This window comes from Hoplias malabaricus, chromosome 2, assembly GCF_029633855.1.
Source record: "Hoplias malabaricus isolate fHopMal1 chromosome 2, fHopMal1.hap1, whole genome shotgun sequence".
Taxonomy (NCBI): Eukaryota; Metazoa; Chordata; class Actinopteri; order Characiformes; family Erythrinidae; genus Hoplias; species Hoplias malabaricus.
This window is the reverse complement of record NC_089801.1, coordinates 73,209,785-73,232,681: the sequence shown is the minus strand read 5'-3', so window position 1 is coordinate 73,232,681 and position 22,897 is coordinate 73,209,785. Positions and strand designations below refer to the sequence as shown.

Genomic DNA, 22,897 nt, shown 5'->3' with positions numbered 1-22,897 from the left:
TTGTGATCATTTGTTCCTGAACTTATTTGGATCTTGGCATGTCGTCTAGCTTTTGAGGATCTTTTAGTCTCTTTGGCTTTGTCAGACAGGTCCTATTTAAGTGATTTTTTGATTGAGATCAGGTGTGTGGCAGTAATCAGGCCTGGGAGTGGTAGAGAAATTAAACTCAGGTGATAAACCAGTTATGTTTTAACGGATTGTTTTTTTTCCCCACACAGGGCCATGTAGGTTTGGATTGGTTTTTATTTTTTTTCTCCCTTAATAATAAAAACCTTCATTTAAAAACTGCATTGTGTGTTTACTTGTGTTGTCTTTGACTAATATTTAAACTTGTTTGAAACATTTAAGAGTGACAAACATGCAAAGAAAATAAGAAATCACACCACTGTATGTGCTAGTTCTAAAAGAAAGAAGAAAGCAGACATAGACTGCGATAGAAGAACCAAACTACAAAAGATGAGGACTACAGTGTTACACTGTGCTCCAAATAATTTTATAAACACCACACAAAGGAAACCTCAAGAGGAATGTACAAAATCTCAGTGAATCAAAATACAAAAACTTCAGTCATAACCATTTTACATCTATTTATAAACTCACTCAACTGAGCTCCAAAGACAACATAGAAACAGGAAACAGAAATGCATCCAAGTAGTTTCATACAAAACCTTTCAACAATAGTGCTGAGTTACATAGAGGGGTGGGAACGGAAATACATAAAAGGTACAGGCATCAAGTCTTCAACCCGAACAGTTAATACAAAAATCCACAAACAACATTCAATTCAAACCTCATACTGTTGCGGAGAAAAGGGAACGTTGAACACACCAGACCTAAGAAACAAACTATCCACGGCTAGGCTACTGCACAAATATCCCATAAAATAAAACATTTGAAAATGTCAGAGTCCAAAACAATGTTTTTCCCCCATTTGGTACAAAGGCTTTCCACTTATTTCATCAAGAAAGAAAGGTCCCACTGTGGCCTGCGATAAGGTGCAAGAGCGAAGTCAAGGTAAACCGCTTGGTTTAAGGCGGCTGGTGATTGTAGTAAAATCAAATTGAACCACTTGTACTGGACCGATCGGACGGAGTCCAGCCGACCAGTGGATTCCCTTCATGAGCCGTGATACAGTTGCATAGCGCTTAGCACGTCCTGATCGTAGTACTGATCAACAGTAATGGATGTATTGTGATCATGGCTGCCGTTAGCATCCTCCAAGTCTTCCGCCGTGTCCCCAAAGCCGTGGTAATAACCGTAGTGCAGATGTTCGCTGGAGTCGCAGGTTAACGAGCTCCAGGACGGCCTGTGAGAAACATAGCTGCTGGGACTGCCGCTGAGGTGCAGTGAACCGCACATGTCACTTCTAGTCTCGGTGGGGGCTGGGTGGCAATGCCCATTGCCGGCAAAGTTCTTCTGTCGCGCACAACCGTTCCTCAAACCTGTGGCTGTTTCTATGGTGCCATCTGTCATTCAAAACAAGAGACAGGTCAGAGAGAGCCCAATGTATGGTGAAAGGGGTACAGCAGGGTTATAATAAACATTACTGACAGTCTTGCTGGCCCTGCACCCTTCTCACAGACCTGTTCATTCAATGGAGCAGTAGGCAACTGGCAAGTTAACTGTACTATTATTTATCATTCCTTTTAACTGGTAAATTTAGACATTGTGACAGTCATGCACCCTACCCATTTGTATCTCGGCTTTAGACGCTGTGAGTAAAGATAACTTCCTGTTATTAGAACTTTCCTGTCTGGCTTAAAACACATAGCGTTTAGTGGCGTTCACTAGCTTTCCATTCCAATTTAAAATGGGGCAAATATATACAAGCATCATCAGAACTTTCACTTCTACCTTAGAACTTAGTAATTGTTGCTCCATTGAAGGTGTATAGGAAAGGTCTTTAGATGCCAGAATGCAGCTGTAGCACCATTTCTATGTGGCCATGGTAGAGTTATACATTACACTTTAAATTGCACAAGTGTTCTGTGATTTGCAGGACTATTTTTCCCACCATATTACGTGGCATATTCTCTTTTTTTATGAAAGAGGATGGAGGCAAGGCATTTTAGTGTCCACTCATTGAAGGGAAGAGATGATTTCTAATTACATGCTTATTAAATATTCATTAATAAAATATTTTTCATGTGAGCGAAGATAGTAAAACAAACAGCAATTTAAAGCCAAATAAAAAATGAATTAATGTGTTAACATTAATTTTCAGCTTTTTAAACTGACTTCAGGTCAAATTTCTTATATATAAAACTTAATATGGTAGCTTTTAAGCCTGTCTACATCCATTAATAACGATCTGTATAAACTGCTGAAGTGAATGAAACGGAAGATAAATCGTGCAACATGCAGCAGAAGAAAACAGCTTGTGTCATACCACACACAGTGGTACATTGAGTGAAACTAAAGATTGAACTTGTGTAGTGTTCTCTAAACTTTTAAACTGCAAAAGCCTACAAGGGGTTTATGATGGTGATTACAAATAGGCATAGGAGATTGTACAAGGCACGGATGACTCAGATGTGGGCTTCAGTGTTCGTGGGGTGGGAGAAAGGCTCTCCATGGCAACACTGTCTTCATGACGCTCACTCTCAGTAGGCATAGGTGGAAAAGGTTCAGTCCCACCTGATTGATTGTCTGCAGCAGATTCCACATACATGCACTCCATCTCCTCCCCGGCTCCACTGAGGGTCTTCACAGGAAAGTCCAGGCCTGAACGAGGAACACACAGAGTCAAGTTACATTCATAATTCTTTTCACTAGAGGTGGGAGACATTGATGAAGTATACGTCTCAGTGAAAATAGATAGTGTCCTCTTTAATATTTGAGTTATAAGGCGTAATTTCTGTACACTGTGTTTTTAAATTTGAACATATAGATAAACACGTTCTTAAATTTTAATAAAAGGTTATATATCCACATTGAAATGATCTCCTTTACTCAGTCATTGCTACAATACAGGGTGGGCCATTTAAATGGAATGGTTGGTGATATTAACTTCCTGTTTGTGGCACGTTAGTATATGGGAGGGGGGAATATGGTGGCCATTTTGAAGTCGGCCATTTTTAAATCAGCCATTTTGGATCCCACTTTTGTTTTTTTTTCTCAATGGGAAGAGGGTCATGTGACACATCAACATCATTGGGAATTTCACAAGAAAAACAATGGTGGGCTTGGTTTTAACATAACTTTATTCTTATATAAATGGCCCACCCTGTATAATGATACAGAAGTGTCGATGAAGCTAGACTGAATGGTAATATTATCAGGGGTTGGTTCATCTCTTGCTCTGCTTTTCCTCAATCATTTGATTAGTTTGTAAGTGGTGGTAAAGGTCTCATTACATAGCACTCATTGCTATATGTAAAACATTTGGTTAATAAATATTTAACTTTTTACCTCAAACTGGGACCGAGGCAAACAATTCGGTATAACAGCATCACTAAAGCAGTGTTTGTTTATTGAGAAAAGGTCTCCAAAAGTCATAATGTTATTTTTCCCATTGTTGTTTTCCAACACTGGTGCAACTTAGACATAAATGCATCTTCTCCATAAAAACAACTTACTGTCAGTTCTTGCTTTTTTGGAGTGATTTGCCTCTGAGCAATCAAGGAGCCTCTTTCTATTTGCTACACCGTTAAGGAGACTTCGACCTTGGATGTGGGCGTGGTCAATTCCGTTCTGGCTAAAGCCACTGATTTGCTTGAGCTGATTCTCTGCATTAATCAGGAGCTGAGCGCACTCCTGGAAGCCTTGTGCATGGGCCAGGTCAGCCGCCGTCAAACCATTCGCATTCCTTAAGCTGTACAGCAGAAAGGATAGATTATTAGATTGGTACGCACTAAAATATTGACAGTTAAGACTGAAAAGAAGAAAAAAAACCATTGATAATGAATTCAAGTCTGTCTAGTCTTTCCCTGTTATAAAAATACAAACACTCTGCAAAAGGAAAAAATCATACAGCGACGATAAACTCAATATCACAATAAGATTTACCAGGGTTTCATGTTAGACCAGTTTTTTTTGACAATGAGAGCTGTTCATTAGATAAGCAGTTAATTTTTGAATTCTGCAATCGGAATAATTTACACTAGGAAATCAGTTTTGGGTGGTTTTCACCACTCAAAATGAGTTCAACAGCTCATAATTTAGTCCTTCTGCAGTGTGTAAAAAACACAAAATTTTTCTTTTAATAAATAAATAAATAAAATAAAATACAGAATTCGGGAATGAACCCAATACCTCAAATAAGTTAACAATATTGAAGTTCAAATTTATCTAAATTAATTTTTTGAAATATTGAAAGGAGCAATATTGAATTTGAAAATTAATATATATTTGCACCTTAAGAAGAAGATTTTAGAGCGTCACGAGAGGGAGATTAATTTTTGTTAGAGTGCCATATTTATATAATATGCCATATTGGCAGTGGCAGAAAAGACCTGAACATATTTATAACTGAACTAGCTTTTGTCACCTACCTACAGGTAATTTTAATTGTTTTTATGATTGACTGAATATGTGGGAGGAAAATCTAAAAAGATTATAAATGATCCGGATAAACACAGCTGCATACACTGCATTACAACAACTAACTGATTGGATGTCATTATGGTGTTCGTATTTAATACATATTACAAAATGATATTATGTTCTCCTTAGTTTACGCTTGCAAATGCTGAGTTAAATATATCATATTCATAGCACTCAGACGCCAAAAACTAAATATTTTAATATGTAAATGTCTTCAAAAACAGCAATGTAATATTTTACTCATTATTTCCACCATTCAGATTAATTAATTTTTGCCTGCTCTTTATATAGTAATGATTTTTTAATAAAATAATTGAAAAAAAAACAAAACAAAAATATTTAAAACAGAAAAAAGTAAGCACTGTTGATTTTTTTTTTTTTTTTACAGGGTTCATTCATGAATTCTTCATTTTGCTGTCCCTTCATCCCTTTCATATCAATATCTATTATAAAACCATGAATAGGGAATACAAAATCCTGAGTAAGCCCAAAAAAAAACCAAAAAAAAAAAAGACAACGTTAAACAGTTTTAACATGAACATTTCAACAGCATGACTGGCATGCCTTTACAAGTCCCTACCGTAAATGCCCAAATATTTTAGGAAAAATTTAAATGCTTCCAAGTATATTTCATATAATTCAATCCAACTAGATTTACACACCCTCCACATTAATTTTTTCAGACAATGCCAGACAACGTTTAGTATATGAGAGTCAAAACAACAATGTGACATAATATTAAGGATATTTTATCTCTCAAAATAACTACACAACACTACATCCTGACTTTGAAGCAAATGGAAAAATGTCAGAAGTGAATTGTTAATTTTTTTTTTATAATTTTTGAATTTTTAGTGTCACTCATGTCAGCACCTACTCCATTTACACTGGCTTCTGTATGCTTTGACTCAGACTAGTCATATAGCAGTCCACATTTAGATGGACCCTTCTTGTCTTGACCCTATACGTACTTTTACTTTCTCTGTTGTTATAATCTGTCCTGTCTAGGTTAGGACACACAAAGTTAGCCAGGATTGGTTGACTTCCAAACAGAAAATATGCCAAAATGGCACCGTGTCATCTTTAACCAAATTATTTACCTGTTCTAAGTACTTAAAAGTGCATTCCTCTCACATTTATTTATATATGTTCATTTTAGTCCAAAGTACACCAATACTTGAACACGTGTAACGCGTTTGATGAAACCATAAATTGCTATAAATGTTTACATTTTTTTGCCATCAGTAGTTGCATTTTAATGTTAATACAATAATAAGAGGGTGAAGGCCATATGTCAAGTCTATGTTGAAACATCACTGAGCTCTCTGGGCCATACTCAAAATAAAAGTGGAATATCAAATTACAGGCTGATCCGGCTTCAGGGGAAGTTCCTCAAGACAAGGTAAAATGAGTCTCAGTACTGTGTGTGGCCTCCATGTGCCGTATGAACTCTCTACAACACCTGGGCATGATCCTGATGAGGCGGTTTATGTTCTCCTGAGGGATCTTCTCCCAGACCTGGATTAAAGCATCAGTCAACCCCTGGACAGTCTGTGGTGCGATGTGGTGTTGGTGGATGGAACGAGACCTGATGTCCCAGATGTGCTCGACTGGATTCAGGACAGGCCACTCCATAGCATCAATGCCTTCATCACGCAGGAACTGCTCACACACTTCAGCCACATGAGGCCTAGCACTGTCCTGCATCAGGAGGAACCCAGGGCCCACTGCATCAGCATATGGTCTCACAATGGGTTTGAGACTCATCCCGGTACTTAATGGCAGTCAGGGTACCTCTGGTTAGCACATGGAGGGCTGTGTGGCCCTCCAAAGAAACGCCTCCCCACACCATTGCTGACCCACTGCCAAACCGGTCACTGCTGGAGGATGTTGCAGGCAGCAGAACATTCTCCACGGCATCTCCAGACTCTGTCACATGTGCTCAGTGTGAACCTGCTCTCATCCATGAAGAACACAGCACGCCGGTGTTGAATCTGCCAATCATGGCATTCTTCTACCATGTTGGACTATCCAGATAAACACAGCTGCATACAGTGCATTATAACAACTGATTGGACGTCATTATAGTGATTTTATAGTGTATTATGGTGTTCATTTTTAATACGAACGTGTTGGGTTTTAAGCACAAGCCACAATTTTTTGACAGTCTGACAGTTTGCACAGAAACATATTAGTGGCCTGCTGGAGGTCATTTTGCAGGGCTCTGGTACTGCTCCTCCTGTTCCTCCTTACACAAAGGAGGAGGTAGCGGTCCTGCTGCTGAGTTGTTCTCCTATGGCCCCCTCCACGTTTCCTGGTGTACTGGCCTGTCTCCTGGTGTACTGGTATCTCTTCCATGCTCTGGACACTGTGCTGCCAGAAACAGCAAACTGTCTTGCCACTCCTTGGATTGCTGTGCCATCCTGGATGTGCTGCACAACCTGAACAACTTCTGTGGGTTGTAGACACCACCTCATGCTTCCTCTAGGGGTGAGAGCACTGACAAAATGCCAAAGTGACAAAAACATCAGCCAGAAAGAATGAGAACAGAGAAATGGTTGGTGGTCACCACCTGCAGAACCACTACTTTATAGGGGTTTTCTTGCTAATTGCCTCTTAATTCTATCTGTTGTCTGTTCCATTTGCACAACAGCAGGTGAAATTAATCACAGTCAGTGTTTCTTCCAGCTGGACAGATTGATTTCACAGAAGTGTGACTGACTTGAAGTTGCATTGTGTTGTTTATGTGTTCCCTTTATTTTTTGAGCAGTGTACTTACACATTACAGTTAGTCAGGTGAAACTTTATCTGTGATTTCTTGGTATTTGTGTCAGTTTTGTCTTGAAAGCCGATATATGAGATCAAGTTAAAGTTTTTCCAATGGGAAGGTGGTCACGTAGCATATCACAAATGACTAAAGTTGTCTCAGAAATCAATTGCTAGTTTGTTACAGGCTGATACCTGACAACAGACCAAAAAAATAGCACTAAGCATTTAGGGTCTGGTCGACCCTGTAACAAACAACAAATGTGTGTTTTGTTTTGTGTTGAGAACTTTTGAACAACAAGAGATATTACAAACTTATTTCTGGTGTTTTCTGATATGCTACATGACCACGTTCCCATTGGAAAACTTTCCCTTGGTCCAAAATGGCGGCCATGTTCCAGACACAGCCTAAAAGATTGACACCCCTCACTCAGTACTTGCTGGGGTATTCAGATATGTCGTTTCCCCTTTTGGTTCTGAAATAAAAGGATGTCCTGAAAATTTTTACTCCCCACGTACAATGTTTGTCACTCATGTATTATAAACTGAAGCTGTCAAAGCATTAATCACATTTATCAGAAACAAATTCTTAGACTATTATGGCAGTAAACGTCTGGGAACTCCGTTATTGTCTGGCATTGAAAGAGTAAACAGTCTGAAAAGTCAAGTTCTGTAAAACAACTGCATACAGTTAGTACACTTTGATGGAAATATTTGCCCAAGGAAGCATTTAAATGTTTTCACTATTCCTGGAATGCTTTGCTTTTTGATTCTAAGCCCACTTCTGCTGTTTTGCTACACAGTGGTAAAATCTTAAAAGTCTTCATAACAAAACGTTAACATATTTTACCATTTCTGACCACCCTGAGCCTTTCCTACAAAGTTAAAAAATTCATAAGGAGAACAAATAGAAAAAATCCAGAAAATGTTAAAGTTGATACTGTCTAAGCAAAGCATGCAGGTCTAAACAGTACTATTACTCTTTTCCTAATAACAAAACCAATCACCGCAAGAAATACCTCGACAGTTTGCCAGTGTGTAGATACTGAAGGAAGCGATAGTGAGAACACTCAAAGCCACAACTGTAAGGGTGTTCGCTGAAGCACGTGTGGCAGATTCAGCAGTTTTTGGAATGCTTCCCCCCTTTTCTGGGCTTTACTTCAGAAAATCAAGTCATGTTCAAATTCAATAGCTGCAAAACATTGAGATGTGTAGGGGTTTTCCTTCTCTGTAATGTTTCACAATGTAGCTTCAATATATATATATATTTTTGTGAACATGCTACTTTCAGGAAAAAGTGACATGATCTCAATCAGGTCAAATTCAATTCTTTGAAACATTGAAAACAAGAAGCAAAAAAAACATGAGAATCCTATTTGCACATAGCTTGCCTTAACAGGTTCTAAAGTTTTTGAAAAAAGCTTAATGACATGTGTAATAATTACTTGCAGATTAGACTGCAAATAATTATGATTCCTAGAAACCTTGAGGGCTGAAAGCTCATTTGAAAGAGAAAAACAGGTTATAAAAATATTTAAACCACTTATAGTCTACGTGGAAACAAAAGTATACATTAATTCAGTGCAGTTAGCTTTGTGGAGCAGTGACCTAAACAGCTGACAAAATCTGTTCAAGCAAAATGAAGTACTGCTGCTAAGCCTGTCTTTTTAACTTTACCTTGTTGGTAACTTAATGAAAGTGTCTTGACCTTATTAATTCCAAAGATGTTCCAATGTCTCACTCCCAAACTTTGAACTACAAGAGTTCAAACTTCTTTTCCCAATCAGGATTTAGAAAAAACACCAACCCTGCCACTTCATGGTGAAGTTTTATTTTTGTGTTTTAAAAATGTTAAAGATCGTGTGATACATATAGTATCTGCATCCTGGCCATTTATGCCTGTAGGCCAGCTCTGTAATAAGCTCAGGGTTTCTTCAAAAAACCCTATTCAGAATTCCTTATTTAATTTTTTGGCAGGAAAGCTACAATAAAATATGTATTATTTCACCAAATTTGGGTCTTTCTGTTTAGTTCTTTTTACACCTAGTAGTACACAAACAGAACACACTCAAAAACATTCCCTGAGCATTCTATAACATAACTGAGTCGATGTCACCGAATATCACAAGTGCAAGGTCGTGTAGGGATGAATATCATCATATTGCATACGCCAAGCATGATCTCGTGTACAACAATTTGAACAATAACAACTATTCAAAAGAGAAATAATGACTGTTCAACTGCTGTTCAATTAGAATTTCTCAATCTCAGTTCCTCAATGACAGCAGCAGAACAGAGGATGGAGAACATATGTCTTTGTTTACACTTAAAGACAAGAAAAACTCATTTCAGCAGCAGTACTTCATTTAGCCACTACTTACAGTAATTACTGTGAAACTGAGCAGTATTGTTGCATGTTTCGAAAAAGTAGCAAACATCCCAACTGACATTGTGCCAAAGATCTAAAATCATCTAAAGTTCAGTCATTTCAACAAAGTTTTAAACAGAGAAAATGTTTACAATGTTTTTATAGGATCTAGTCAATTTATTGTCTTACAATAAATATTCCCTATGGTAATTACTGTTTTATTAAGTGCCAACACATTCTACATTGTAGTTCATTTGGTATTATACTAATCCAAGCACAACGCTTTAATAAAAGTTAATCAATACAATCTTGGGTGACCATTAAGTTGTTGATGTCCATGATGTCATTTGATCAAAAACGTATAAAATAGATACATTTACATATGTATAAATTTAAAAAGCAAAAATTTGAAACTGTGCTTTGATAAAAAAATTAAAAGGTTGCCCAAACTTACTCCTCAGAAGAAAATGTCAGTGTCTATTTAAACACTGGTTTTGGAAATCGCATTCCTCCATGGTAAATGCAAGCAACGCAGAAGATTGGTTTACTGAATTGTTCCTGAACATTTCAGGTATGACGCAGTTGAACACTGGAGAAGATTTCAGGACTGACAAACAACACAGTTCATTATGTGTACAATCAAAAATTCAGTAGGCATGCTGAACCCACCAGCAAACCCTACGCAAAGTCTGTTGAACATTTTTATTCTGGATATTTTCGGTTCATCAACACCTTTCTTCAGAAGAGACTTAAAATACTTTCAATAGGCAACCTTTTTAAAAGTACCTGAATTGGTCTCGAGTGAAAAGGAACTTAAAACAGCTACAAACAAATTTTGCTTGTGGATGGATTGCAAATGTAAGGTTTGTATTTAACACAAGCTAGGAGTTGCTTATAGTTAGTTTTATGAGACGCCATATGTACAAATGTGTGTCAAATCAAGGGCTGGTGACAATTTCACAATCAATGCAACTTTCCCAGTGGCTTCATGCCAAATTTTTATGATTACACAATATATTTTTAAAAAGTTGAGTTATAGCAGAAGCTGTTACAACAGGATACAGTTACAAATTTAAACTAAAACATACGTAAATTTGCCATGTACCCATGTCCTGTGTATGTAAACACAGATGTATGGACACACTGAGTGGATTTGAAATGTTAACAAACTTACTACACAAATCAGTATTAGAAAACGTTCAAGCCAATTTCATGGAACCGTTCATATCTCTGGTTCCTGAATTCATTTCAATTCAAAAAGGCTAAACACACTTAAGTTTCTAAACATATTTTAGTTTCTAGATTTTGTGACGTCATTATGAGCCCTTTAAGTTACGAACTAAACGTGTTCTAAAATGTCGGCCATTTTATAACGATATTTTTATGTCCTTTCAATAAAAATCATCTAGAAAATATGTACATAACCCATTTCGGTTCTCATCAGAATGTTTAAGTGAATCAAATGGTAAAATCCGTTAAGCACAAACCTTACTTTACAAACTTTGAAAATTTAGAATTTATTTAAATTGTTTTAGCTTTTTTAAGACGTTCTGATTCAGATTGTCAAAGTACTCAGTGGATTTCTAAAGAACCAATAATCACCACTGAGGAGAAAACACTTCTACATCAATTCTAACTTGTCAAAAGCTGTCATCAGTGCCAAACAGTTTATGAAGTATGTAAATGATATACAACACTGAACAAGTCAAATACCGAAATGGGGAGGGAGGAGGTTCTATTAAAATGTGAAGCATAGTTTCACAATCATGTGTTGACCAAAAAAAAAAAATGTATAATACGTGTAAAAAGTGCTTGGACCCTACATTAAAGCACAATGGAGTGATGTCTGCATCATCTCAGCCAATTTTGAACCTATACATCTATTAAACAGCTTTTAAGAAATAAAAGTTTAACATTTTGTGGGTCTATCCTCACAATTCATTAGTATCTTTAAAAGACAAAGACAAATCCCCAAAATGCCCACCCCCTAAAATCACAATGAGCTTTCTTCTCTTCAAGTGTGCATTTTAGCAGCAAGCATTTCAATAAATGTAATAATTAACTACATAAAGAAACAACCCACACATAATACATGCAAATCTATTACCTCATCATATTATACTGTGTTTACTGAACAAATGCACAAGCCGTTCACAAGTCTTTTTCAAAAACATTCTGAATGTCATGTCTAAATTTCATGAATTTCGGGATGGAAGAATCCTTGTATTGAATATAATACCGTCAACCCTCGCCACTTCGCGCTTCACCTCTTGCGGCTTCAGTGCATCGCGTGTTTTTATAAAATATTAATGGGAAAAACAAAACGCGGATTTTCGCTAATTCGCGGGTTTTCTTCCGAAATCAGCTGGCGGAAAATATATATATATTTGATGAATTTTTACATGAAAAATCCCAAAATGTATAAAATAAAAAATATCAAAAATATTAATTCTAATAATAAAGGAATGTTGTAAATCATAAAATATTATGAATTACATTAAATAGTGCATATTTACTCTCAGAAACGAATGGTAATTAAGGGAATGGGAAAGGTTTGTGTAGCGTAAAAGTGTTGGGGAGGGTTTATAAAGCCTTACAATAGTGTATAAATACTTAAATATAGCGTCCCTACTTCGCAGATTATCGTTTATCTCGGGTGGTCCTGGAACGTAACACCCGCGATTAACAAAGGAACACTGTATTCAGATCAGCAACTTTTAGCCTGCATAATTTTATTTACTTAGCCCTTTGTTTAATTCAGAAAGCAAATACTGGAGTTACTTTCAGGTTTCATTTAGGTTCAATTAGGTATTTTCCATTTCCAAAGAAATGTGGTTTCTACAATGAGGAACATTACATTTCACAAACTTTACATGGGTTACAGTGATATATATATATATATATATATATATATATATATATATTTTTTTTTTTTTTTCATATGAAAATAGTTAAATTGCATTCTAGGTTTAACATGGGACAGCCATAATTTCTGATTAATAATGATAATTGTTATATAGGGAGTCTCCTAGTCATCTATGAACATAGATCATAGAAGACCATTTTAATAACATTTACTGGGATTGAGTTCTAACTATAAATTTACAAACACGTTTCCAAAAAAGGTTGATATTATTGTAAATTATAGTAAAACAAGAATCTGTGATTAGTTCATTCTCTTAATTTATTATTCAACAGACAAATGTATAAATAACAGAATTCCAAAGTTTACACTGATCAATCAATATATTAATTCTATATAAAAATAGACCTGGACTTGAGCTAACCTCGGATGGTCCCAAAGACTGTGGAAATGTATTGTAGTCAGAAAAGACCAGGTTGTATTATGTTGCTGTGAAAAATGTTCCTTTTTCCACGCCACAGATAAGGGACCTTTCAGGGGTTTAACAGTCAAACTTCTGTCACGGCACGGGTGACTTTCTAATGTGTGAAAGTACCACTGATCTGAAGGTGTATATTGGGATTTTAAAAAGCTATATGCTGCTATAAAGGTGATGTCGTTTCTCAGGCAGTGAACAATTGTTCCACAACACATTGCCTAGTCTCATTCTACATCCACTGCGACAGTGTGGCTGTCTGCAGTCCAGAACTGTCTTTTATGGCACCTCAAGAAGATGAGAATCTGACAACGGTGACCATAAACCAGAACGGGCCAAAATGCATTCTGTTTGCTCATTTCCAAATCCTTATAAAAAAAAAGGATGTACCTCAGTGGCAAAAATCCCTCTCTGAGTGTGTCGCAGGTATTTATTTGAAATAATATAAATTCTTTTAGAAAAGATAAATGCTTCACAAAATGACAATTAGATTTCATCAGGCCAGTGCCAGAAGAATATCTCAATGTTATTTATCCTTTGCATGTTGTAACTATGTGAATTAGTTTTTGTTTTCAAGAGCATATAAAAGGAATTGTGCATTTGTTTAGTGAAAATATGACAATTATAATTTTTCAAAGACTCAAGAATAAACAAAATAATTTACCTTTAAGCTGAAACATGAACACAAGACAAGTCATTTATTTAAATAAGGGAACCCCACCACACATGCTTGGTTTGCCAAATGCTAAGAGCCTCTCTGATTCCACACAGCAGGGAAACAATCAGAGGATGGCAGCTTGATTTATTTCAGAAAATTCCTAACCACATGGCAAGGCTTCAGCTGTGCCTGTGGAGGTGGACGTATATATGTACAAACACACTGAACTCAATCTTTTCCATGTTAAGTAAGAGAAAAAATATTTATAAGTAAATAAATGAATGAATTAAATGTCCACACCCTTTAGGACACAGGATGTGAAAGCCTGGTGTGCACCCAAAACACACTGGTTCCATTTGGTGAAAGTACGAGGCCAATTTAAGCTGCCAGTGACTCCAGGCATTCTAGTTCTACACCATCTGGCACTTTTACAGCAGGCAAAACCAGCAAGAGTGCTATCGGTTTTGCAGGTGGAGGTCCCTTTTGAGACAGTCATTGCTGTTACATTGTTAATTTCAGAGATGTAACATTTAAGGAAGAAGCAGAACGTGACTTACTCCGGTTTAGCACCTGATATCAACAGGGCATTAATGCACTCCAAGCTACCTGCCCTTGCAGCCTTATGGATGGGTGTTTCACCCACATAATCCTGCAAGCACAGAAGAGAAGCACAGTATATTCACATTTATTCTAAAGCAAGACCTGTTACAATAGCCTTTTACTGGTTGGTATATTGTCCCAGTAATAAATGCAATAAACTGTACTATTGAAATTTTATAAAAATAAAATTACATGCCTTAAAACAGCAGTAAACTTAGATAACAAACTTAAATAAGAATATTCAAATATTATATTCAATATTAAATATCATCATCATCTTTGCCTAAAACCTAAACACAATAAAACCATATGGAGAGATGTGACAAAACCAGAGAAGAGAACAGAGCGAGTAGCTAAAATATTTGTGAAGTTCATTCTTTCGTAAACAAACTCAAAAATTGAGGAAATGTCCATAAAATATACGATAATTTGATAATGTAATTATCAAATTCCACCCAAACTAATATTATATCATCACATCCAGTGTGTATATCGTCACTCAGTGTGTGTGTGTATCGTTCATTTGCAAGTAAACATACTGCACCCCCTCAAAAAAAGCAATTTGTCTCTACACAGGAAAACGTTTGCTTTACAGTTTTAAAAAATTCCAACAGTTTCATGTCTTCACAATCAGAGAGGACATGAGGACATTCACATATGATTCAGACGTCTGTATATTCTGTTAAAAGGTTTTGGCTGTTGGAAAACTGTTGATCAGAGCTCTTGCTTGTTGTCATTCAAACCCCAGATAAAGCAGTGATTTATCAATACGGTAAAGTTCCCATCCAAAGAAACAAATAATAATAATAATAATAAATTAAAGAGGGGGGGAGCAGAATAAAACAATAATATGCACATTTAAGTTGACGTCCATATAAATATATGTGCAAAAGTATTGCTTTGAATTGTTAACCACATGCAGCACTTAAAAAAGCCAATGTGCAACATAAGTTTGATACACTGTGCACTAGGAGTCTGCAGTCTGTTAAATAGTTTATAAAACGCTGACAACGCTCTTATGCTGAGTGCATTCAGTGGCAGCAGCTGTCATCTTAATGCGAAAGCAGATCATTTAGGAGACAGAACTAGTGCCCACAAGGAAAAGGGTGAACTTTTAACCCTGACTCAAACACTCCCTCTAGGGGCCGGAAGAACAAAGCACACTGAACCGGCTGCGCTTCAAAACACCGGATAATGCCAGAATGTAGGTCAAACTGCACAGTTACAGTAGACTCACTCCTGCAACAGGGATATCGACCCAAACGAGTTTAAAAGTAACATTCAGCTCATATTCAGTTTTGAGGAGCAGCTTTAGAACAGTTAAAGAAGCATGAAACGTTGGTGGCCCTTATTTTGTAATAGGTGCTTGTGCATGTTTAAAACTGGAGACACAAGGTTTTACCACTTTGTGCATCAAAAACAGAGTTCCATCATGAAGTTAAAGTGAAACCAGACAACACTGTACTGCACCTGCTGATCAGTGGAATAACACAGGTATTAAAACTGACGTTAGATATAACAAGTCAGAACTCTTGCTTTGGGGTTAGAATTAGATGCTGTATATGGCACAGTACAGGAATGTTGTTAAACCTCATTCTTGATCTAGTATATTTCTTTCTAACAACTAGGACATGTTCTTAGTATTTCATGCAGCTTGTCTAAATTGGACTACAGCAGACGGGTACCCTCAAGTTCATGGAGTCTTTAGTCAGCGTCAGGCCAGGATGATCCTGTGCAATAAGATCAGCTTGCTAGAGATTTGAACAGATCAGTGTGAAGCAAACAATGATAAGATGAAGGTTGAGAATGTGCTTAGCTTGGTCTGTGAGTGCTTGGGTTGGTGTGTTGGCTCAGGCATAGTTACGTTCTGTGATGTTATCGAAGTATAGGAGAGATTGTGCATTAATCAAGTACCTGATTTAAAAAAATAAGTATTAATAAATATGAATAAAAGAAAAGAAAATGCTTTTGGAAGAGGTCATTGTACTGCAAACCATATAAAATTCAGGGGCTTTGTCATTTTTAACATATTAAAACATACCCTCATAGTACTTGTGTGTGTTTACACATTTAGCAGAACTGAATGTGTGTTTGGGCCTTTATTTTTGTACTCTTATAGCTACAAAGGAGTAACACATCAACAAGAATTTACTTTTGGATAATGAAAACAGCGGCGACACAGTGGCGCAGCAGGCAGCAGGGACCTGGAGGTTGTGGGTTCGATTCCCGCTCCGGGTGACTGTCTGTGAGGAGTGTGGTGTGTTCTCTCTGTTTCTACGTGGGTTTCCTCCGGGTGACTGTCTGTGAGGAGTGTAGTGTGTTCTCCCTGTGTCTGCGTGGGTTTCCTCCGGGTGACCGTCTGTGAGGAGTGTGGTGTGTTCTCTCTGTGTCTGCGTGGGTTTCCTCGGGTGACTGTCTGTGAGGAGTGTGGTGTGTTCTCTTTGTGTCTGCTTGGGTTTCCTCTGGGTGACTGTCTGTGAGGAGTGTGGTGTGTTCTCTCTGTGTCTACGTGGGTTTCCTCCGGGTGACTGTCTGTGAGGAGTGTGGTGTGTTCTCCCTGTGTCTGCATGGGTTTCCTCCGGGTGACTGTCTGTGAGGAGTGTGGTGTGTTCTCCCTGTGTCTGCGTGGGTTTCCTCTGGGTGACTGTCTGTGAGGAGTGTGGTGTGTTCTCCCTGTGTCTGCGTGGGTTTCCTCCGGGTGACTGTCTGTGAGGAGTGTGGTGTGTTCTCCCTGTGTCCGTGTGAGTTTCCTCCGGGTGACTGTCTGTGAGGAGTGTGGTGTGTTCTCCCTGTGTCCGCATGGGTTTCCTCCGGGTGACTGTCTGTGAGGAGTGTGGTGTGTACTCCCTGTGTCCGTGTGAGTTTCCTCCCGGGTGACTGTCTGTGAGGAGTGTGGTGCGTTCTCTCTGTGTCTATGTGGGTTTCCTCCGGGTGACTGTCTGTGAGGAGTGTGGTGTGTTCTCTCTGTGTCTACGTGGGTTTCCTCTGGGTGACTGTCTGTGAGGAGTGTGGTGTGTTCTCCCTGTGTCCATGTGGGTTTCCTCCGGGTGACTGTCTGTGAGGAGTGTGGTGTGTTCTCCCTGTGTCTGCGTGGGTTTCCTCTGGGTGACTGTCTGTGAGGAGTGTGGTGTGTTCTCCCTGTGTCTGTGTGGGTTTCCTCCTGGTGACTGTCTGTGAGGAGTGTGGTGTGTTCTCCCTGTGTCTGTGTGGGTTTCCTCCGGGTGACTGTCTGTGAGGAGTGTGGTGTGTTCTCCCTGTGTCCGCATGGGTTTCCTCCGGGTGACTGTCTGTGAGGAGTGTGGTGTGTACTCCCTGTGTCCGTGTGAGTTTCCTCCCGGGTGACTGTCTGTGAGGAGTGTGGTGCGTTCTCTCTGTGTCTATGTGGGTTTCCTCCGGGTGACTGTCTGTGAGGAGTGTGGTGTGTTCTCTCTGTGTCTACGTGGGTTTCCTCTGGGTGACTGTCTGTGAGGAGTGTGGTGTGTTCTCTCTGTGTCTACGTGGGTTTCCTCCGGGTGACTGTCTGTGAGGAGTGTGGTGTGTTCTCCCTGTGTCTGCGTGGGTTTCCTCTGGGTGACTGTCTGTGAGGAGTGTGGTGTGTTCTCCCTGTGTCTGTGTGGGTTTCCTCCTGGTGACTGTCTGTGAGGAGTGTGGTGTGTTCTCCCTGTGTCTGTGTGGGTTTCCTCCGGGTGACTGTCTGTGAGGAGTGTGGTGTGTTCTCCCTGTGTCCGCATGGGTTTCCTCCGGGTGACTGTCTGTGAGGAGTGTGGTGTGTACTCCCTGTGTCCGTGTGAGTTTCCTCCCGGGTGACTGTCTGTGAGGAGTGTGGTGCGTTCTCTCTGTGTCTATGTGGGTTTCCTCCGGGTGACTGTCTGTGAGGAGTGTGGTGTGTTCTCTCTGTGTCTACGTGGGTTTCCTCTGGGTGACTGTCTGTGAGGAGTGTGGTGTGTTCTCCCTGTGTCCATGTGGGTTTCCTCCGGGTGACTGTCTGTGAGGAGTGTGGTGTGTTCTCCCTGTGTCTGCGTGGGTTTCCTCCGGGTGACTGTCTGTGAGGAGTGTGGTGTGTTCTCCCTGTGTCTGCATGGGTTTCCTCCGGGTGACTGTCTGTGAGGAGTGTGGTGTGTTCTCCCTGTGTCCGCATGGGTTTCCTCTGGGTGACTGTCTGTGAGGAGTGTGGTGTGTTCTCTCTGTGTCTACGTGGGTTTCCTCTGGGTGACTGTCTGTGAGGAGTGTGGTGTGTTCTCTCTGTGTCTACGTGGGTTTCCTCCGGGTGACTGTCTGTGAGGAGTGTGGTGTGTTCTCCCTGTGTCCATGTGGGTTTCCTCCGGGTGACTGTCTGTGAGGAGTGTGGTGTGTTCTCCATGTGTCTGCGTGGGTTTCCTCTGGGTGACTGTCTGTGAGGAGTGTGGTGTGTTCTCCCTGTGTCTGCGTGGGTTTCCTCCGGGTGACTGTCTGTGAGGAGTGTGGTGTGTTCTCCCTGTGTCTGCATGGGTTTCCTCCGGGTGACTGTCTGTGAGGAGTGTGGTGTGTTCTCCCTGTGTCCGCATGGGTTTCCTCCGGGTGACTGTCTGTGAGGAGTGTGGTGTGTTCTCCCTGTGTCCGCATGGGTTTCCTCCGAGTGACTGTCTGTGAGGAGTGTGGTGTGTTCTCCCTGTGTTCGTGTGAGTTTCCTCCGGGTGACTGTCTGTGAGGAGTGTGGTGTGTTCTCTCTGTGTCTACGTGGGTTTCCTCTGGGTGACTGAGGTGGATTGCCGACTCAAAAGTGTCTGTAGGTGTGAGTGAATGTGTGTGTGTCTGTGTTGCTCTGTGAAGGACTGGCGCCCCCTCCAGTGTGTATTCCTGCCTTGCGCCCAATGATTCCAGGTAGGCTCTGGACCCACCGCGACCCTGAACTGGATAAGCGCTTACAGAAAATGAATGAATAAATGAATAATGAAAAACAGCTTGTCACACAATAAATTAAACATTTATAACAAAATGTTATAACATTTAAGACACAATAAAAGAGCCTGACATTGTGTGATACAATGCTAAATTCCACATGTAACAACAACAATAGGCTCAATTGTTCACCATGACCGCCCTTACCCATTACAGTCTCCTTGTGCATTAGAGCAAATAAATAACACCGCTTGTGGTGCTGCTCTCAAACTTGAGTTTAAACTGTGTAATCTGTAGTTTTTCTCTCAGCAGTCTCCATATTATTATTATCTGTAATAAGGCAATAAACCTGATATAATTCAGAAGGCTACACGGGTGAACATTTGAAAATACTCAAACAGAGCATACAGGTCGTTCAACTCTGATTTGACCACTCCTACAGATGAAAGGAACCATAAGCCACAGTTCCACACATACTGCATTAATTACACCACTATTACAGGTGTACTCATTATACACCCAAGACACTCAGTCAAGTATACTCCGTCACAGTTTTTAACAATATCAATTGGCTCACCTTTACTCATCCCAGGACAGGGTTATCATTACAGGGACTTAAAAGGGCACCCACCTGTCTGTTGAGATCAGCACCAGCCCGCAGAAGCCATAAGAGGCAATCTGGATGTCCTCCAAACGCAGCGATGTGTGCTGGAGTCTGTGCAAACCGTGATGTGACAGCGTTCACCTCACAGCCGACCTGCACCAGCCGCACCACGCACTCCAGCTAAAGTGAGGGATGGGGCAGAGACATTAAGAGCAGTTGGTCTGTAGCAGGGATAAAAGCCAATGTTCTCAGACAGGTGGCACTGTATTTTGAAACGCACAATGGAACCTGACCTTGTGGAAAAACAACCCGGCTCGTTCTGGAAAATGCCCAGGAAAGAATTGTCAGGAGAGTGTTATAACTAACAGGGACATGCCACAACATCCCTCCCATGTGGAAAAAATGATTTATAGCTTATGATTTATTATTAGTCCTTATTGTTGTATTACTGCAAACAATGAGACCTAACCTGAAGGTGAAACCAGCTCTGCATTTTTTGTCTCCAAGTCCACAGCAGCACACTATAGTTGAAGCTGTTTTTCAGGCAGTCATGTTCTGACTGGCTACAATTGTTTGAAGATCGTGTTTCTTGGCTTGCATACCATGCAAAAATGCATACCATTTGTGCAACCTGAGAAGCAGACTCCCGTTCAACCATGAATGATGCCTACATTTTCATCACTGTTTTCATTTAGCTCTCTGCTTAGATTCTCTGGAAAGTTCTATTAAAAGGTAGAGACTTAAAATAGTTACAGGCTGCGGAAGCTTTTTTCTTTCAATTATGCTGACAGAATGACAACAGGACTTGAGAGTTGCCATGTACAGGTAAAAAAGGCAGGTGCTACAGACATGGATTAAGCCTGCAGGTCAGTGTTGGAACACTGTTGAAAATGCTTTATATTCTAGGCTTAATCTCAATCTGGGAAATTACCCATAATTCACTGAATGATTTTTTGGTGTGTAAGTCATTATAGTTTTTTTTATATATATAAAATTTTCTTTAAAAAAAATTCTCTCCGTTGAAACCGAAGTTTTAAAGTTTGTTTACATGTCCAGGTGGTGATTTTAGGTGCTAGAAGATGCAGCCTATTACGCGCAAAATAAGCAGTCATGGTCATGGCTCAGCATTTCACTCAAACTGCAGTTTGCCAAAATTCAAAGCAAAGCATATCAACAACTGTGGCTGACTCAAGGGTCAAAAGGGCCATTTTTAAATCGCGGTTTAGGCGCCTCGCATCCTATTGGCTCCTGCTCAGCCAATGAGCGACTGACTTTTTTTCCGCGCGCTTACACCTGACAACTGACCGCGCTGCTACACGCAGTAGTGACGGGCATTCCGGATCTGTTCAGTGAGTCAAATAAACTAACTCCGTGAACAAATAGAACCGATTCTTTCAATTTTCGATTGACCCTTTATTCTGATATTATTCCCAAACCTCACCATATAAATATATTTTATACTTAACAACTTAATAGAATAATTATTTTAAGAAGTAATAAGAACTCATTTGATAAGCAGTTTCGTTGCTCAAGTCTGGAGAAATGCACTTTCCAACACGATTATGAATGGCATGTGCCAGGAACAAAACCACAAAGAAACTAAAACTTGTGTAAACGGATTTAGAAATTAAGGATTCGTCCGAGGAGATCTAGGATGGGATTATGTAACAGAACAGATGAATAACGACGAGTATTCAACTCCAACGCGGGTCGTTCAGCAACGACATTCTAAAGAGTCGATTCAAAAGCCGACTCCATCGTGAACGACACATTGCTACTCATTCAGTTAATTTATCCTCTTCACAACACTACAGTAACATCACAGCGTTAAGCCTTATTTGGAACATCGTGCGTTTCCACCCATACCACAGCAATACTCTTTGCTTAAAAACGAAACAACGGTCGTTTTGAACAAAATACACAGAAAAGTCTGGTTGTTATTTACCTCTTGTCGATGATGCTCGATTTGAACGGGTGACCGCGCACGTAGCTCGGATTAAACACGACTCTCTCTCTCAGACCTTATCTCCCCCCGGCCTCGTCCACAAAAGCACTGTTCATTTTAACGGTTGAATTTAGCTCAAGTTCGCCCCAACTGTTAACGGTAGGGTGGATGAACCTGCCGTTTAACTTCGGCCACACGTTACAGTCGAGCCTCCGTGAAAACACTAACTCACATACGACCAAACAAAAGAAAACACTTCATTGTTACTTTGCTCAGTGTGTTGTTCTGCGTGGCCTTTTAGAGGGTTTAGAAGAAAACAATTATCACTAGTTTCATTTCTTGTTATAAATATTATTCAGTGGCATTTGCCAGAGCAGAACATACACCGCTGTGTGGTGGCTGATGTCTTGGTAGTAACTGCCGAGAAGCTTAAGTCCGCTCTAGATTCACCCGAGTAACTCCTCTTACCACCTTAAACAGCGCAGCAGTTCAGTTACGCGCCAACCTACAAACAGCCCATACCTCCGGAAAGTAACTGCTGCCCTAATTTAAGGTGGACCAGAGAATTCGAATAAGAAGTGCGCGCATAGCGGGTCTTCTGCCGTTACCTTTCCGAAGTGGGCCGCCCAGTGGATGGGGGTCCAGCCGTAGAGCGAGTCCTCGGCGGTGAGATGCAGCGGGCGGTCGGAGCTCTGCTGCAGGAGCGCGGTCACGGCGCTCACATCTCCGTCCCGGCAGGCTCCGTGCAGCGGGAACACCGAGCGAAGGGCGTCCACGCTAACGGCGCGGAGATCTGCCTCAACTCCCGCTGACATGACGCCGAGCGGAGAAGACCCTCACGCCGAGAAAACTCAACACAAACTGCAGGAGCCTCTCTCAGCCCGCCGCACAGGAAGAGGCGAGGCGTGGACTCACTCCCATACACACACACACACACACACACACACAGGGACTACACACACCAGGACACACTCAGACGCGCGCTCTGCTTGTCTGGAAGTGTAACTTCAGCAGAGACATGTAAAACCCATACTGGATTATCAGCCCTTCCTCATACAGCTGTGGGTGCTAAGAACTGACAGGGATCACGGATGACGGATTCGCAGGTTTCACAGACAAATATTCTCTGTTAAATATCGATATAAATCGATAAATTACGATTATATTATACTGTTATCAAGAATAAAAGAGTGGA

The 22,897-nt window shown here is 40.1% G+C and overlaps 1 protein-coding gene across 1 annotated transcript; it reads right to left on the bottom strand.

Moving 5' to 3' along the window:
* Positions 1-484: 484 nt before the first annotated feature.
* Positions 485-22,692, bottom strand: ankrd10a (ankyrin repeat domain 10a). The gene is made up of 6 exons (XM_066661442.1): positions 22,311-22,692; positions 19,785-19,937; positions 14,233-14,324; positions 3,579-3,814; positions 2,638-2,724; positions 485-1,466 (listed from the first exon to the last, which is right to left on the bottom strand). Exons 1-6 carry the CDS (start codon positions 22,515-22,517, stop codon positions 1,117-1,119), a joined length of 1,125 nt encoding a protein of 374 aa, XP_066517539.1. The 5' UTR covers positions 22,518-22,692; the 3' UTR covers positions 485-1,116.
* Positions 22,693-22,897: the final 205 nt, after the last annotated feature.